Genomic DNA, 17,881 nt, shown 5'->3' on the forward strand with positions numbered 1-17,881 from the left:
AAAAAAGAATTACTAATTGTAATTATTTTTAATGATCCGCGGAAACCCTGGTTCATTGGAGAGATGTCCTGGGCCGTGAGTAGTGAGGAAACAGGAAGCGATTCTTGTGGGATGGAAGAAGGAAATAGTGACAATGAAGGTTGGAAGATAGCAACATCAAAAAATGAGAAAAAGCGGAAAAAACAGAGATCAGTTAAAGGGGAATCTAGTTCAGAACAATCCAGTGATGATCAATCCATACATTCCACAGCACAACAAAATGAATTCAAAGTCATATTCAAAGTCGTTAATCAGGCAGACTCTTTTACAAATTGGAATCCGGTTCACTTAACAAAAACCATCAATAAACTTGTCGGAGAAGTCAGAGGTGCCAGAATTCTGTACAGTGGAGACCTGCTAATTAACTGCAGAGACAGCGCCCAGCAAGGCAAAGCAATACGTATCAACAAAATTGACGGGATAAGAGTTCAGTGCAGCCTAATGGAGAACAAAAAGATCAGCAGGGGAGTCATTGGAGGAGTTCCTCTAAAAATTTCTGAAAAAGAGATTCTGGAAAACATAAGCGGTGCAAAAGTAAAAGAAGTAAAACGGTTAAAAACAACAAGAAACGGAGAAAGATCTGATAGTTTATCGGTGTTAATTAAATTCGAAGAAGAGCAATTACCAAGCAAAGTATTCATCGGTTACATAAGCTATAATGTCAAAATCTACAATCCTCCACCATTGAGATGTTTCAAATGCCAAAAATTCGGTCACATTGCAGCAGTTTGTAAAGGGAAACAGAGGTGTGGAAGGTGTGCAGGAGAACATGAGTACGGAAAATGTGGAAAAGAAGCTAAAATAAAATGCTGTAATTGTGGTGGAGAACATACTGCTGCTTATCGCGGCTGTGAAGCAAGCAAAAGGTCTGAGGAAATTAAAAAAATGAAATTTGAGCTCGGAATAACCTACGCTGAAGCTGCAAAAAGGATCCCATCTCAGTCAGAAAAACCCAAACCTACAGTTCAACACACAGCAAATTCCAAACCTCTAGAGAAATCTCCAAAAATTGATGAAGACTCACTAATTGTTAAAAAGACAAATTTTGTTCTTTTCATGGTAGAAGTGATTAATTGTACTGCACAGACAACAAAAAAAACTGAAAAAATCAAAATAATAGTGAAGGCTGCAGAAAAATATCTGGACATTAAAGATTTGAACGGGGAGATGGTTGGAAGCATGATGGGAGGACCGATGGGACCATCAGAAACTGGCAGAATTACGATGACCTAGAGTAAATTAAAATTATATGGGCAAATGTGATTTAGTATTATGTTGGTTTAAGTTACACAGGTTTTTTTTTTTTTTTTTTTTTTTTTTTTTTTTTTTTTTTTTTTGGGGGGGGGGTGAATCGTTTCCTGTTTTCTTGCTTTACTCCATATCAGTTGGTGGCGGTAATGCACAATTCACAAGTCTGCCAACCGCCATAAAATCTCATAAGAAGAAGAAGAAGAACCCTGGTTCATCTGGCGCATGCCCTCTACGATCTCCAAGGAACTCAGAGAGGAGGGGACGGAGCCACAGCGGCGGCTGTAGGCTTTGCTTTGTGCAGGCGGTCTGGAGCGCAGCGGGGCGGAGCGGAGCGGAGCGCAGACGGAGTATGTGGGATTTCGGGGTAACTTAGATCACCAAATCTGTAAAAATGTGTGTTTGTTTGTCAATAAACACAAAGTCTGTGTTTGTTGATATAAAATTGTGGCGGGCCGTTCTATTAGCCGCTAGAGGTCGCTGTGATCGGCAGTACTTCCTCAAAACGAATCACATCAAGCGCCATCTTTGTTTTGGGTCGTATTCGTCAGACGATGACGGAGGGTTTTTCGTTCCTGTGATTGGTCGAGGAAGTCACGTCAAAGGTCATGTATATTTGGCGCTCTTCGTTCCCTAGTAGTCTGGCGCGTTTTTGAAGCTGCAGAAAAATGTCAGAAAACCCTCCAGCTCCGAGTTTCTCCTAAAATATTAGCGCAAGGAGCCGCAAACTTCGCAGGGACACGAGCTTCTAAACTGGAAAATGTTCCGAGGACTTCCAGGAGCTGCGCAGAGTAGAGCTTCTGTGAGTCTTAGATAGCTTGTTGTTTTATACCGAAACCTGCTGGTGAAAGGTTTTCTTCTCTTAACAATGGATGGAAAGTCCTTTCTGTATTTAAACACAAAGCAGTGAAGGAGAATTAATAAGACGGCAGCCGTAAGAGTTCCAGCGTGTCAGCGTTTAACATATCGGTGAGTGTTTTCTTTTGCTGTTTATGCATCAAGCAGTCATTTAAGACCAAACTAGAGAAAGAGAACTCTCTGGGCCCTTATAATTCATAGCTCTAATGTACTTTTGCAAACAAAGATACATAGATTATTAAATTGTTTAGTATTAATGTTGCCTGCTTGTATTATTGGACATTTTAAGTAGTTTTTATTAACTGGCTATTATTTAAATATCGGTTGTTAATGTTGTTATTCTTTATTTAAAGTTGAAGGATTCATCCCAATGCATAAAATACCAGAGAAATAAATGTACTGTATAGACCATTAATGAGACCTAATGATAAATGTTGATATAAATATATGATTATTGTAAAGTAACATTATGCTGTTTGAAAATGTTTACACATTTAAATGTTTTTCCAGGTCTCTTTGAATTATGGCTGGTGTTGTGGCTATGGCTTCTGTCATTGAGGACTTTGACACTCAGGTAGGAATCATACTGTAGTTATTAGTGTCATAGTTGGAATTAGTGATGATATTACAATTTTTTTTCAGCTCTAAGGCGTAGGATGAACTAATTGTTTTATAGATTTATTTTTATTTTTAGTTTTTTGTAAAGGGCAAAATCGAGACACATAATAGGGAAAACATTTGTGTTTATTGATATAATATATACTGGCCCCAATAACAGCTGCAGTATTCTGCTAATGTATTGGCCTTTTTTCACAGAACTGCAGTTTCTGCTGAAGATTTCTATACGAAATGTTCCTTTTTAGGTTCATAAATATTTGCTGGAAATGTGTCTGCTGCCCATTATGCATAAGTCTTTATCCTGACTTTTTTCTGTCAGATTGATTTTTAGAGATGGTGGAGGGATTTTTTTTTTTTAGGCACAATGAACTCTGTGATGCTCAAGAGGCCAGCTTTGGGTGAAAATGAGCCATTTGACATGTTGCATTATCCTACTTTTAAACAAGACCCAAAATTTGGCAAAATCTCCATTATAATACCACCAACAACCTCAGATGGTTCCATCCTACCTGTTGCTTACACTTAAATCTGATCCTACCATCTGAAAGTTGCACCTACACTAATTGAAACACCCATGAATTAGTTCTCCTTTTGTCTGTACCTAAATGCATTGTTGACATTTATTTTGATGATTCCCTTTTTCATTTAGATAGCAACTGGAAGTTTAATAAGAAATAAGGGAGGACATAAGACTTTGTCTTAAATGTTAATAATTTGCCTTGTCTGTTTTTGTTTTCTCTGTTTACAGCCTTGCAAAAAATCTCGCAAAGATGGCAGCAGCCCTGTTGTCAAGACGATCACCAACTACTTCTCTCCTGTTCCCAAACCAGTGGAGAAACCCTTTTCTCCTCCTCGCTCCAATAACATCATGGACTACTTCAGCCGAAAAGCTCCGTCCTCTAAAGAAAAGTCAAGTCCGCCGCAAGACCTCAAAGAAAACCGTCAGAAATCTCTGTCTGCAGAAAAACAAGCTAACACAGAAGTGGGGAAAAAGTCGTCTGAAAAACGGGGCAGAAAAGCCAGCAGGGCTGCGAGGAAACTTGTTCCAACTGAAGCTGCTGTTTCCAATGATGATGACAGCTGTTATATTGTTGAAGAAACACAAGAGAGCAAAGACCTCACAGTAGCTGGTTGTCGTGGGGCCCTTGGCAGTGACACGGCAGCTTTATTGTCAAAGCTTGAGGCAGACGCATGTGAATCTGGAATACCTGGAATCTGTAAAACTGTCTGTAACAAGCAGATGGGAAAAGAGTCCCCTCCAGAGAGTGATCCAAAATTTGAAAAAAGTGGCATTCCTGATTCAAAGCTGAACACTACTTCATTATCTCCGAAAGTTGAAGTAAAAGCAGTTAAAAAGGCTCCAAGAAAAACAAGAAAGATACAACAAAATGAGACGAAGCATCCAGAGCCGGAAGAGCAGAAGGCAGAGAAGTCACCATGTGACATCAGCGAGGATAAAACCTCACAGTTAAACAGCAGCACACTAACCATCTCCTTTGAAGATTTTGTACGGAGTCAGAACAAGACCGAGAAGGACGACCAGGGAGAAGAAGATGGTAAAAACACAGGAAAGGTTGAAGAAGTGAACAATGAACAGATGGACATCCCTAAAGCTGAGGATGCTGTATGTCCGCTCCAAGTTTCTCCCAGAACTCTCACCTTTAAGGCTGAGGTCCATGCCGTTTCACCCAAACAGGAAACCACCAAAGCTTTTGGGAAGTTAGCTTCAATATTCACCAGGAGGAAAGGTGCTGTAAGCCCGGCAGAGTCTGCTCCTCCTCCAGCAGAGGAAGGACGCCTGCTTCCTGCTGCTTCTTCAGCCACCAAACGGAGGTCCAACGTGGTTCTTCAGGAGGAGGATCTGGAGCTGTCTGTGATTGAGAGCGAATCCACTCCGAAGTCCAGTGAAGCAGAGAAGAAACAGTTCATAGCCGCCTTCAAGCAGCCCAGTCTGGATGGGTCCAAGACAAAACCTGCTAAGAGCCAAAGCAAACAGAAGCAAACTGAGGAGAAGACTGCAGAGGAGGAGGATGCTTCAGGTTCTCCTGCTGATCGAGGCTCCGAGGACACCAAAGCATCCAAAAAGAAAAGTGCGAAACAGAGAAGAAAAAAAGTTAAAGATACAGAAGAGGAAATCCATTCATCACCTCCTGCTGTAAAAGAAACCCAAATTACAGCAGAAGAAGAGCCATCAAACACCTCAACTCCTACAGTCACAGCTCTGAGGAGGTCCAGGCGAGAGACTGTAGTTAGAAAGTCACCTGAAAACCCCCCGACCACACCTGTGAGGAAAACCAGGAGGCAGAATGAGTCAAAGAAGGCTGGAAATCCTCCCTCACCTCAGGAGAGCCCTAAAAAGATGTCCACGCCGAAGACACCGCGGTCCAAACATGGCGTCTTTGTGGCAGAGATGGTCTGTCCGCCTGATGCAAAAGAAAGTCCAATCAGGTCAGACATCATTTATTCATGGAAATTACTAAATACATGTGAAATATCTAAAGCAGCTTCATTTTTTTTTTTTTTTAAGAATGAGATTAAGCAGAGTTCGTAAAACAGCTCCAGCATCTCAGACTGAAAGTGGAAACCACATCACCACTTCTTCAAAGAGTCAAGTAGGTTTTTACCAATATAAATCACATTTTTGTCATGTTGATTTATAATTAATGATCTTTTACTTATTTTTAAGATCCTGAATGAGTCCAAAAAACAAAAACGTGCAAAGAAACTAGTGGAGAAAGCAAAAATGATTCAGCAAAGCAGGAAAACTACAGAGGAGGAGAAAGTAAGACGATCATCACGGATCAAGACCTGCAGCAAGAAGAGCTACTGTGAAGACGAGGTGAAGCTTCATGTTTAAAATATTAATCCGTACTCACTGATTCATTTAGTCAATATTTGTTAGAGGTTCTTTACGAACACAATTTCTAGCAATGCAATATGTAAACTTTTGATCAAATTCCAGTGTGAACTGCTTTTACTTTAGCCTTAATAGAAAGTTGGATCCTTTACTCACTATCAGTCGTTTCTTCACTATCTCACCACTGTAGACATTATTGATATATACAGTGATAGTTATGCTTTGTTTTAATGCTTTAAGGGAAGCAGATTTGTGGGATGCTGTTTATTTCTGAATGTGACCTAATCTTTTCAGCTTTATTTTTTAAGTTTAGATTTTTGTTAAATGGTGCAAATTGTTCATTTAGCTTTAGGAGATCAAGATCTTGATTCTTGTTAATGTTTAAGGCATCATTCATTGGTTTGTTTTGCAGGATTCAGTTGTCTGTATCCAGGACCTCACTGCTATTTCTCAGAGCCAGCCTGAAAAGACTAAATCCCAGAAGACCTTACGAAGTCTGAATGAAGTCCTTGGTAAAGTCACTCCTCCTGGTAAAGAACCCAAAGCTATTCCAGCTTTGTTTTACACTATTTATGCACTGGAAGTAGCAAATATTGTTGGAAATTAATCAATCTGTTTATTTTTTGAGAATTAACAATCAAATAGCAAACATGCTTATAGTTAGCTGAAGCTAAATGTGCCTCTAGAGGAGTTCAGGATACAGCAAAATTTACAGAAGATGATTTTGTAGTTTTTGCTTCAGTATTGTTTTAATCTTTCACTAAATGTAATAATTTAAAGTTTGCATACTCCACTTAATGATTCATTCTTTCAACCAGTCTGTTGTTGACTATTCACCTACATTTCCAGTAACCTAGTCTCTGTTTTCTATGCACCAGCCCCTAAAACAGCATCTTTGGGCCAAGACAAGTCTGCTCGCAAGGTCTCAGCAGTGACCTCCATCTTTGATGACAGCAGTCGGGAAGGATCTGAAAACTCTCAGGATGATGAGCAGTTCAAGGCGCGCAGAGAGTTCTTAAAGAGCGGCCTCCCCGAGTCTTTTAGGAAACAGATCGCAAAGACTGCTGCTACCAAGGAGGCATACTCTGCCTCATCTTCATCCTTTCAGACGGTCTCACACACTACACAACCCCCTGATGGTAAGAGTCTACCTTCAAAGCTGTTTACCTTATTATGCTCTAATAGTTGGGGGACATCAGTTTGTTATTCTGTGTTGTCTACAGATTGTTCTTTATGGAGTCTTCCTTGGCCTGAATCTACCATGCTGGGCCATTTAAAGGACCTTTGGAGCCACGGACCCAAACAGCCTCCATCTATTAGTGGGTCTTTGTGTGTAAAGACAGAACCAGCTGGTAGAAAGGCTTATGAAAAGGTAAAGTGATATAACCGTTTCCTTAGAGGATGTTTTTATCACAACTATGTCCTCTGAATTTTTGGGGGTAAGAGCAGAGATTCTTTTTAGGGCTCAAACTGCAGATCTGGAATCTCTGAAGGTGATCGACAGCTTCTGATGAAGGAGTTCTGCTCTACAAACCCTCACTTCCCAGCAGAGACGGTTTTCAGTCGGCTCCAGAAAAGACGAGCTGAGCATCACCAGCAGCTCACGGCTTCAGGTCAGTTCCTACAGTAACCATAGCAGACCTCCTGCTTAAGTAGCCCAGTGGCTTAAGAGAGGAAAAATGGCTTTACCTTTCTTAATAGACATCAAATTTAATTGTTTGTGTCAATCTACACTTTCTAAATGCAATCTCTCTTTTTTTTTTTTTTTTTTTTTTTTTTTGTGCAAAAAAAGAGCAAACTGGGAATTAGATTGTTTAAAAGTCGTAGGGAAATCATGTTTAAATGACAAATCATCCTGGCTTAAAAATGTATATAAATGTACTTTTTATCAGATAATAATGTCCCAAAATTTAGACAATTTTTATTTAAAAAACAAATCCTGTCTTGAAATCTGTGTTGTTTTTTCTCATTATTTTATGCAGGCCAGTTAGTTATATCTCAGCCTGTACACCTAAATTTGGCCAATCATATATCAATGGTCATCTGTCAATCAAATTTTTTCATTCATAGCATCTTGATTCATATGTCGCAGCTAATATAAGCAATGGTTGGAATAAGAATCATTTAGTTTAGCATTGAGTTCCGTCCCAGTGTTCACGGGAATGGACGTCTGTGTCTTCAGCAGGTGTAGAGCTAGCAGAACTGGCAGCGTTGCAAAACTAAGGGCTCAAACATGTACGACTGTAAGCCTTCTACACCAAACCAAGCTTCTGCCGCCCTGGCGTTGTCCTCCACAACATCTTTGTCCCCGCTATCCTTCTCTAAATAAAAAATATATAACAGAGGAGACTCATCCATGACCTCCGACACTAAACTCTTCTCCTCTTGCATGTTTCCTCTGTCCATAAAGTTCCTTGACAGTGTCGTTTCTAAGTCACTAACTTTGTGCTACTTGGTCCCAATGGAATTTCCCATAGGGAACCTACTAGCACTAAGTTTCTAACTGGTTAGCAAGATGCTTCCGAGACACCAGCTACAATCAAACTTGCTTGCCAACCTTCAACAACAACACTCCTGCCCCCTTGATAAATGACCAATCACATTCACTTTATTCACTCGTGTAAAGTCGTGCACCACTCGGGAGAATTCAGAAATGCATCGGTTAGAACAGCCGCCCCTATACAACTTTATTTTTTAATATAAGGAAATGTAGAAACATTTGTTGAAACAAAAGTAAACTTCAGTTTTTTATCAAATAATTGAAAGGGGTAATTATTTAGCATAATAGAAATGTTAAACTCAAATGGAAATATATATATTATACATATTATATTGGATGATTGGCTGCATAGAGTATCATTCCAATTAGGGATGCACGATGTTGGGATTTTGGCCGATATGCCGATATTTTAAAACTCATGTAGCCGATAACCGATATCGATACTGATGTTAAAGCTGGACAAAAATAAATAGTCATTGAAAATAGCAGTTTTGTTATCCATTTCTGACACTTTGAAAAATAATATATTCATATATATTTTCATATGCTGATATCAAATTGATTTTTAAAAACGTGGTATTGATCTATTTTACTTTCAAAATCTTGTGATATTTCATCGTTCTGTTACAAACTCTTGTGATATTTTGCAAATTCTTGTGAGATTTTGTTAGTAAAATAGATTGATACCGCGTCAATATATCAACATGTAAAAATATGGCAAAATTTCGTGAATTTTTGGGGGATTTCGTAGCATAACGATGACATATAGTATTATTTCATTAGTAAAAGAGATTGATATGGTGTTTTTAAATGGCAATATATCAGCATATGAAGATATTGTGATATTTTAATGTATCAATATTTTTTCCCTCGTTTTTAGAAGTTTTTAAGTCTGTAAAAAAGAAGTTTTTGAGGAAGAAGAAGAAGTAGTATTTATTTATTTTATTTTTTTAGACTTTAGAAACTCAGAAGCTGATCAAATATCGGGTTAAATATCGGTGGGGTGGCCGATGTCCGATATTCAGTTTTAAGGCCGATACAGGCCGATACCGATAGGGGGCCGATTATATCGTGCATCCCTAATTCCAATGTGTAAGTCATTAAAAACGTTGGATTGCAAAAGAACAACCTTTCAGTGCTGTTAAAAATATAGAGTAGCTGTCATACATAACAAACTGGTTTCTATTTCTTTATCATCTAGTGTAACTCAGAACAGCTTAATTTGTTATACTGGTTTAGTTTTCTTCTTGCATCATCTTGCTATGGAGAACTCAATACTATGAGAGTCACTGAAAAAGAAAACCAGCTATTTAAAATTTCATATTTAAAATGGGCAATTTTAAATTGAATAATTTAAGAGAAATGGTAAGTTTATCTTATTAATCCCTTATTAAATACTGGAATTTGAAAAAGAAATGACTATATCCTTCATAGTAGAAAGACTCCATAAAATCGTTAATGCCAGTTATAGTAACTAACCATTGTGTCTGATTATTAGAGCCAGCTGTTGTGAGCAAAGATGTCTGCCCTCCTGTGCTGAATGAAGCGGTTCGAGGGAAGAGGAAGAGGAAGGGGGATGAGAGGGAGAATAATGTGAAGGTGGCTAAGAAGCAGAAGTCCCTCCATTCAGAGGAGAACACCTCCACAGCTGAACAGGAGCCTCCTAGAAGAGGAGGACGAACCAGACGAACTCAGAGGTTAAAAACTAAGGAGGAAGAGGAGGAGATGAAGGAGAAACTTAAGCCTACACTGAATCTCTGTAAAGATGATTCTGGGGTTCTAGTGGACGACTTAAAGCTGGAATCAGATACTAAAAGAGCAGGTGTGTTTCTTTATATCTTTTAAGCTTATTTTTAGCTTATTATAAAAAGTGTAGAAGGTAAATAAAAACCCGGACTTAAATGCATTTTTTACTAGTTAAAGTGTTTTGATTGCATGAGTTATGAGTCATTTCAAAGTTTATTTTCTTGGCGTCTGTCTTTCTATGTAGTGATGTGACTTTATTTAGAACAAATATAGCTGATAGAAAAAGGCGTGGAGATCAAGATTAGCTATCCAATAAAAGATATGAATTTAATATTAATTTTATGCAATTATTATTATTTTGCATAATCTCCATCAGGCCGTTCAGGATTAGCTGACTGCTTTCTGCTGCCATCTTGTGGCAGGAAAAGTAATGGCAAAACAACAACCTTTGTTTAATCCAGCTGAGTCCTGTCACTCCTAAGTGAAAGCGTGTTTCAGATATCTTGTACTAAATCAAATGCTATTTTTTATTAACAAGCCCCTGCAGAGCTTGATGATGGGTATTATGAATGGAATAGGAGCTCATTCAGCCTTGTCAACTGTTGAAAGTGGGATATCTCTAAATTAGTGCTGAAGGCCCTGAATTTTTCTTTTTGATTCTGTGGTTTTGTTCCCTAGAATGGGTGAAGGAGGAGTTGCCGTGGACCGACAAATACCAGCCTCAGCACTCTGGGGACATCGTAGACAACACGCCTGCAGTGAGGAGACTCTACAGGTGAGGAATCTCTGCACTAGCATTATGCTGACTCACTGTTACTCAAACATTATCTCACAAAATTATTCATACCGCTTGAACTTTTTCATACTGATGACTTTTCACCCAGCTGTATCATATTATTTTATGGGAAATGTTGTGTTCTGCAGCAACACAAAGTAGTGCTTACTTGTCCAATGTTTTTTTTTTTTTTTTTTTAATGAACAACTACAAGCATGACACAGGTTCACATTCAGCAACATCTTCACTACTGTATAAAAGCGGATCTCACTGCAGTTATAGCTGCACATGTCTATGAGGATATCTGTACCAGCTTCCAGCATTTGGTGGCTGAAACTTTGGTTATTTATCTGTTTCAGAGCCCATTTAATTTGGATAGAAAGCAGCTATGGTTGTCTTTTTTTTTTTTTTTACATTTTGCTACAGTTTATATTTAGGCCCTAACTTAATGGAGTATTTTCAACTCGACTCATGAATATTCTTTTAGTGTTAATGTTTATGATGATCTGGTTGTATTTTTACGCTTATTGTTGGAAGGACAACCTTCATCCTGACTCTAGCGGTCTCTAACAGCGGTTCCATTTTTGTCCTGTACTTACCTCTGACAGGCTTTCTGATTTCCTGCTGAAGAACAGCATTCCCACTGCTCACTGCTACTTCCTTCTTCTTTTAAAGTAGAGACATTTTGCTCAGATTAACCTTGTTTCTTTTTAAGCTATAAATGTAATTTTGGGCTCATATGACCAAAAACTACAGGGATACCATGAACCTCTGAGCTGCTTCTCTGGGTCAAGCCTGAGCCCTGGTGTTTTGGTGTTTATATTGTTGTGCCATTTTTTGTTCCGTTTTTTTTTTTTGTAAAAGATCTGACAGTGGTGAAACAATCTATCAGATTAATTTTAATGAATCGATTATTATCAGAAATTTCAGCTAATTTAGTAATCACCGTTTATTGGGGTATGCAGGCTCCAAAGCACAACATTTACTGGAAGAACAGCTCACGAAGCAGTAAGGAAGCCAAAAAAATATATTTCCAGTTAATTATTCCACAGACGATCTTTGTTAGTTATTATACCCTATCTAGAAAAAACCCTTATAACTTTATGTGGTTATTCATTAATTTATTAATAAGATTATCCAAAGTTAATCAATTAATGTGACAAAATATAAACAATGGTTTCTTTTATCACTAGTTGGCTAAAAGAATGGAAACTTCGTGCCGACAGAGAAGAGAGAAAGAATCAAAAGGATAAGAAACAAGAAGAGGGCAGCTATGGTGAGAGATTTAGCTTCTGTTTATCGTTTCCTCTCCTGGTTTGCTGCACATTTATTTTTAATACATGTTTTTTTTTTTGTGTGTGTATTCAGATTCAGAATGGGACTGTGGAGAGGAGGACTACCTGGATGCAGACGACACTTTGTGCAACACAATGCTGATCACTGGGCCCACTGGAGTTGGAAAAACAGCTGCAGTTTATGCTTGTGCCCAAGAGCTGGGCTTCAAGGTAGAAATCCTCTCATATGAAGAAAAGAGGCAAAGATGAACAGAACTGACTCTCTCATTTGTTAATTTATGCTTGTTAGGTGTTTGAGGTGAATGCGTCGTCTCAGCGAAGCGGACGTCTTATTCTGTCGCAGCTGAAGGAGGCGACCCAGTCCCACCAGGTGGACAGTCAGGGGGTGAATGCCTACAAGCCCGCCTATTTTAACAGCTATGGATCCACTTCTGTCAGGCCTGGATCTTCTCCAAGTATGGACACTACTTCTCTAATTACACTCCAGCTGACCAGTCTCCATTACAATATTTCAATGAATGATTTTCATCTTCATCTTGCAGGAAAGGTTAACTCTCCTCGCAGGGTGGTCTCATCTCCCAGGAAGCCTCCTCAGTCTCCAAGAGGGGCTAAAAAAGGAGGCCTGGCTCCAACATCTTTAGCAAAGTTCTTTCAAGTTGGAAAACAGGCCAACAAAGAGCCTGATAAACTTGACCAGACAGGTAATAATTGACTTTTTTTATTGTTTCACATTTTAATACGTGTTAAAACCAAAGGTTTTGATAATCCATCTGTTTTGTAGCTGCATCCAAGAAAGCAGTAAAAGCCAATCAGAGCAGTGATAAAAGCAAAGCCTCTATGGCCAAACCCTCAGCAGCCAGCAACCCTAAAGAGAAGAGCAGTGAGGAGCAGAGCAAGAAGATGGCCACATCACTCATCCTGTTTGAAGAAGTGGATGTTATTTTTGATGATGATTCAGGATTTCTCGCTGCCATCAAGACATTCATGAGCACTACCAAGAGGCCAGTCATCCTCACCACCAGTGGTTAGTATGAGTAAACCCTTATGGGCTCCGTCTGACCGTCAGACGTGTGTTGATAATAACCGCTCTTTTTTTCAGATCCAGCTTTCAGCTCCATGTTTGATGGAAACTTTGAGGAAGTTCACTTTAAAAAGCCTTCAGTAGTAAGTAGGATATTTTAGGTTACATTATCTGAGAGAATAGATCAGATTTAGTGAGGTTTTTCTTGGATCTTCTCTGCAGCTGAATGTGGGCAGCTACCTGCAGCTGCTTTGTCTGGCCGAGGACACGAGGACGCATCCGTTAGACATCGGCGCTCTGCTCAAACTGAACGGCTGTGACATCAGGCAGAGCTTATTACAGCTGCAGTTCTGGGCTCGGAGTGCAAGGGGGCGCCCCTCATCAAGGCATCTGGTGCAAACTGGTAAAAGATGAACTGAACACCCAGGCTTTCAATTTATGTGTATGTGTATATATTTAATTTGATGTGATTGGATTAGCCTAAACACATTTCTTGTCTGGTCTTACAGGATCTGAACTGAAATCAAAGACCAAAGAAGCAGCTGATGAGTCTGTGATCGTCCCATCCAGCCTCCCTCCTTGTGACAGCGGCTGCACTGAGAGCAAGCTGGGCCTGCTGAATATTGAGCCTGATAGAGACATCTGGGACCTACTTAGGGTAAACTCAGTCTTATAGCCTTAAACTGATTTTAGATGTTAAATATAAATAAAAAAAGTCACTCTTAAATTTTAAAGTTTTTTCTGAATTTATTTATCCAGGATTAAGAATATAAAACATGACCGCCTACATCAGGAACAACTAACACTTCATATTTTTTTATTTTTATAATGAGCAACTATTTTAATCTGTAACAGATTATTAAATACAAGCTTCAAGTTGCTTCCAAACTCCAATTAAAATACAATTAAGATTTTAAATTTCTTTTCATAAATAAAATTAACTCCAATAAGTGTTTCTCTCTTTTTTTATTTAATATTTTTATTATTATGAACCTAAAGTTAGAGTTCAAACTAATTTCAGTTTGAGATTTACTTGATTAAAATTTAAATTTAATTGATGGTCCTTTGCACATTAGTAGTAGGCATGTCATTTATTGTTGACGGCGGTGGATTATAAAGCCCGGCGTACACTGTGCGATTTTCGGGGCGATTTTCCAGTCGTGCGATAATCTTTCAATCGGGCCGACTTTCAGCCTGATCGTGTGTCGTGTAGTGTACAGGGGCTTACGATTTTCTCCCGACCGTCGTGGGCAAATCGCTCAGTGCACATGCGCAAACAAGGATTTTCTTTTTATTCTTCCTCTCAGATCTAAACACAGTTTTCCAAATATGTCATCGCCTTTTCTTTTTAGTGCTTTCAGCATAAAATTGCACAAATTGCAAAGGCAGCGCGGTTCACTATAGTGAGCTTCATATTCCCCTTCTATTTGTCTTGCTTCTGGATAGACGAGTCAGAGCAGCTCCATCTCACTGCGGAGCTGAGTGCGATGTGGTTTTTAGCCGTACAGTGTGAGCAGGTAGATCACATCAGAGCGTCAGGCCGAACATAAATCATGAGCTGTGAACTCACACTGTACGACTAAACCCTACGGTTTAGTCGTACAGTGTGAGCATTAGATACGTGCATTGAAGGGGAAAATCGCACAGTGTACGCTCGGCTTAAGGTAGGAACCTGATTAAGCACTAGAGAAGGTGAATTGGTGAACCTAAGGATATCTTTTTTTCTTAACAGAGTGGAAGTTTGATGGATTCATCCGTTTGCTTGGAGCTTCTTACAGACAGCAGGCGCCGAGGAGTTGATCTGCTCTATTCCAACATGGAGCATCTCTTACCTCTTCCTCTGACACAGCTTTCTACCTCTAAACCAGAGGGTAATCCTTCTGTTTCACAAGACCTTGGATCTGTGAGTCCTAAACTGCTGCCATCATCCCCATCCCTACAGGCAGACGCGCTGCCTCCTGGTGTTGGTTTATTGCGTTCCGCTGAGTCGGAGGATTTCTCAGACAGCTGCAGCCCAGTCAAAGTGTCCAGCAGAATGAAGAGGAATAAAAAACACAATCTGCCCAGAAGGGACGGCTTCCTCTTTGATTCAGACTCAGAGGATGGATTTCCGTCTCTCTGCGAGAAGCCGAGTGATCCTCAGACAGAGGACACCAAAGAGAAGTTTGTTTCTGTGAAAAGGAAGCCGCTGACTCCAGAGGAGAAAATCAAAAGCATCCCGGTCTCACAGTGTCTTCAGTCCATCGCTGACTTCTGGGACAACATGTCTTTTGTGGATTCATCGCTTCTCTTTCACCCTGATGGGTGTAACGTGTACACAGGACCATCGGTTAGTGCTGTAGTCAAAGATGGAATGACGGATGAGTCGAGAATCGACACTGGAAGAGGAAGCTGGTCCTCAAGAAGCCGTGTCCTGGAGATCCAGGCCACTGTGGAGGCTCTGAGCTTCCACAAGTGCCAAGCTACAGTGAAGGATGCCTGGGATAAGATCCAGCAGCTAGATGATGATCTGAGGAAAGAGGCTGCAGAAGAGCTGAGCCTGCCAGTAGCAACTCATCGAGAAAATTACAGCTTCACCCACGATGGACTCAGCCATCCACAGTGAGTCTCTCTGCCATCTTGGCCTCCCTGAAAACCAGATTACAGGATTTTGTTGCTGAAAATCTGCCCCGTTTTCCAGGTTAGCCCAGCGGAGGACGGACATAATGGAGGTTCTAGTTTCTAAAGTCTCCGGCACTCTTGGCAACAGACAAGCAGCTGCTCTGGATTATTTACCTGCTCTGAGAACCATCTGCAGATCAGAACAGCTGAAGGAGCAAGGAAAAGTGAAGAGAAGGTAGGAAATGGGCCGCAGAAATGGATTTTGGTCATACATGAAGACAGGCTGTAGATTTAATCTGATAGATAGAAGACGTATTAATAAATAATTGTTATGTCCTTTCTTCCAGGTTCCTGCATTATCTCGATGCGATCCACTTGGGTCTTGAGAAAGGAACACTACAGTTCCTCGCTGAAGATTTCCGCTAATTCCATCAGATTGTGTTGTGATAACACATGGGCCATCAATAAATAGCTCTAAGAAGCTCAGTCTGGTGCTAGGAGGAAGAAGTAACAGTTGTGGTATCTGGTGATGTGGACAGATAAAGCAGACCTCAGCCTTGGACTACTTGTTCTTATGTGCACAAACAAGAAGGACTGATTGCACTTATTTGATCAACATTTAAATGCATAAAAATCTTTGAAAATAAAAGCACACAACTAAAGAACCTTAGATTTTTTACATGTTGGTGCTTAGAAAGCTTTATATTAAATTCATCTGGAATGTGGGGTTTTGTACAATAGCATTTTTTTTGTTGTGCTTTTGGATTTTTCTAACTGTTTAACAAATACCACATGCTACTTGGTAAAAATGATTTTTTTTTACTGTAGTAAACTTGTAAAATGCAAACTGCCGCTGTATTTGTAATGGTTCAGTGTAAATTCTCACCTTTAACTTTCAGTTTATTTTAGACCAGCAGCTTTTAACAGGAAGCTACGTCTGTCACACTCATCGAGAATATTTTCTTTGTGTTTTTGTTTTTTTCTTAAGCCTCAAATTTGTATAAAATTCTCATTTGGTGTGGATAAATAAATGCTTAACACAACTGAGTAGTCGCATGTCGTCTCATAAAAAATCTGCTTTAAATTAAGCCTTAGTGAAGAAATGACAGCCACAAAGTGGTGCAGGTGACACGTTTTTAACATTTCATGCAAATATTTTAAAGCGTCCAATTACATTCAGCCTCTGGGTTGATATTTGTAGATAAACCAGTTCAGTTGCAGCTGCTCCTCCGTGGTTATGTTTGAACCACTTTCAAACATCACTAGTTAAATTTCAGCCAATTTTCCTTTAAAAAAAAAGTGAACCCTAGATTGAAAATTATTTTTAAGCATAAAGACTCCACGGCATATATTATACTTGGGTCTGAACTTTCAATTCATTAATGTTATTTAGACCCAGATGTTCTTAATAATTTAAAAACATGTAGTTAGGTTTCCATGTAGTGCTACAAACAGCAGTTTTTTTTTACTTTTTACTTTATTTTGACACAAATTATGAAAATGAAAATTTAAAGTATCTTTTTCAGGTCTAAGAACATCAAGAGGAATAGAGACAAAAGTTCCCACATACCTTGATCCCAAAATCCATCATGGCTTCCAAGTGTCTAATACACTGTGACAGAGAGCTGTCATATAAACCTTTCAGACACATAAATGTCTCTTTATATTCCTTTTGAGCTCAAATGCAACTAAGTGTTATTTTAAACAACTTTATGAAGGCATTTACATTTTAAGCTGAAGTGGAACTTATGTTCTATTTCTTGCTATATATATATATACATATATTTGTTATTACGTATATAAAAATTGCTGTTAGGTTTTGTTATGTATAGCCTGGTCTTTGATTACAACGATCAGATATTGCTGGTTTTATGACTTGGATCTGAAAGAAGCTGAAGTAGCAATAAAGAAAAAATGTGATTAAAATACAAAACTGAACTATAAATTCTTTCAAGCTGGAGGGAAGATTTTTTTTTCTTTTTTCAGTTTCAACGAAGTTTTCTAAATTTTCAATCATTTTGACCCCTTTCTGACTCCATATTGAAGCTTCTACCAGGATCAATTTCATTTTTTTTTTTCAGGGATCAGAGTTAGGAGGGGTAAAATAAAATCTGTGTCCTTTAAAGGCTTTCCTCCTGGGTTACTCATGGTTGACGTCTCATTATAAAGTTTGTCATAAATTAAATGAAGTTAAAAATACTTTCACTTTTGCTTCGACTCCTTAAATAGTTGTTAAAAGTCAACCCATTATCTAGAACTGTCACATGCCTTGTCGGCAGACCTTTGATCATCAACCTAGAGCAGGGCAGAGCTAGATGGGGGG

At 39.1% G+C, this 17,881-nt stretch overlaps 1 protein-coding gene across 1 annotated transcript; it reads left to right on the forward strand.

Moving 5' to 3' along the window:
* The first annotated feature begins 1,902 nt into the window (after positions 1-1,902).
* Positions 1,903-16,224, forward strand: atad5a (ATPase family AAA domain containing 5a). Its single transcript, XM_038276647.1, has 22 exons — positions 1,903-2,256; positions 2,656-2,719; positions 3,512-5,211; positions 5,291-5,375; positions 5,450-5,602; positions 6,033-6,150; positions 6,499-6,759; positions 6,844-6,992; positions 7,083-7,233; positions 9,619-9,942; positions 10,545-10,641; positions 11,835-11,917; positions 12,010-12,146; positions 12,226-12,391; positions 12,479-12,637; positions 12,718-12,960; positions 13,036-13,100; positions 13,180-13,360; positions 13,467-13,615; positions 14,690-15,558; positions 15,638-15,793; positions 15,906-16,224. Exons 2-22 carry the CDS (start codon positions 2,669-2,671, stop codon positions 15,982-15,984), a joined length of 5,376 nt encoding a protein of 1,791 aa, XP_038132575.1. The 5' UTR covers positions 1,903-2,256; positions 2,656-2,668; the 3' UTR covers positions 15,985-16,224.
* Positions 16,225-17,881: the final 1,657 nt, after the last annotated feature.

Source organism: Cyprinodon tularosa, unplaced genomic scaffold, assembly GCF_016077235.1.
Source record: "Cyprinodon tularosa strain WSP-4 unplaced genomic scaffold, ASM1607723v1 ctg126, whole genome shotgun sequence".
In the NCBI taxonomy this organism is placed as follows: domain Eukaryota; kingdom Metazoa; phylum Chordata; class Actinopteri; order Cyprinodontiformes; family Cyprinodontidae; genus Cyprinodon; species Cyprinodon tularosa.

Excerpts from the sequence above, each read along its gene's own strand:
- atad5a (XM_038276647.1), top strand. The coding sequence starts at position 2,669 with ATGGCTGGTGTTGTGGCTATGGCTTCTGTCATTGAGGACTTTGACACT. Across the intron at positions 5,376-5,449 it reads CCACTTCTTCAAAGAGTCAA|ATCCTGAATGAGTCCAAAAA; the intron begins GTAGGTTTTTAC and ends CTTATTTTTAAG. Across the intron at positions 15,794-15,905 it reads CAAGGAAAAGTGAAGAGAAG|GTTCCTGCATTATCTCGATG; the intron begins GTAGGAAATGGG and ends CCTTTCTTCCAG.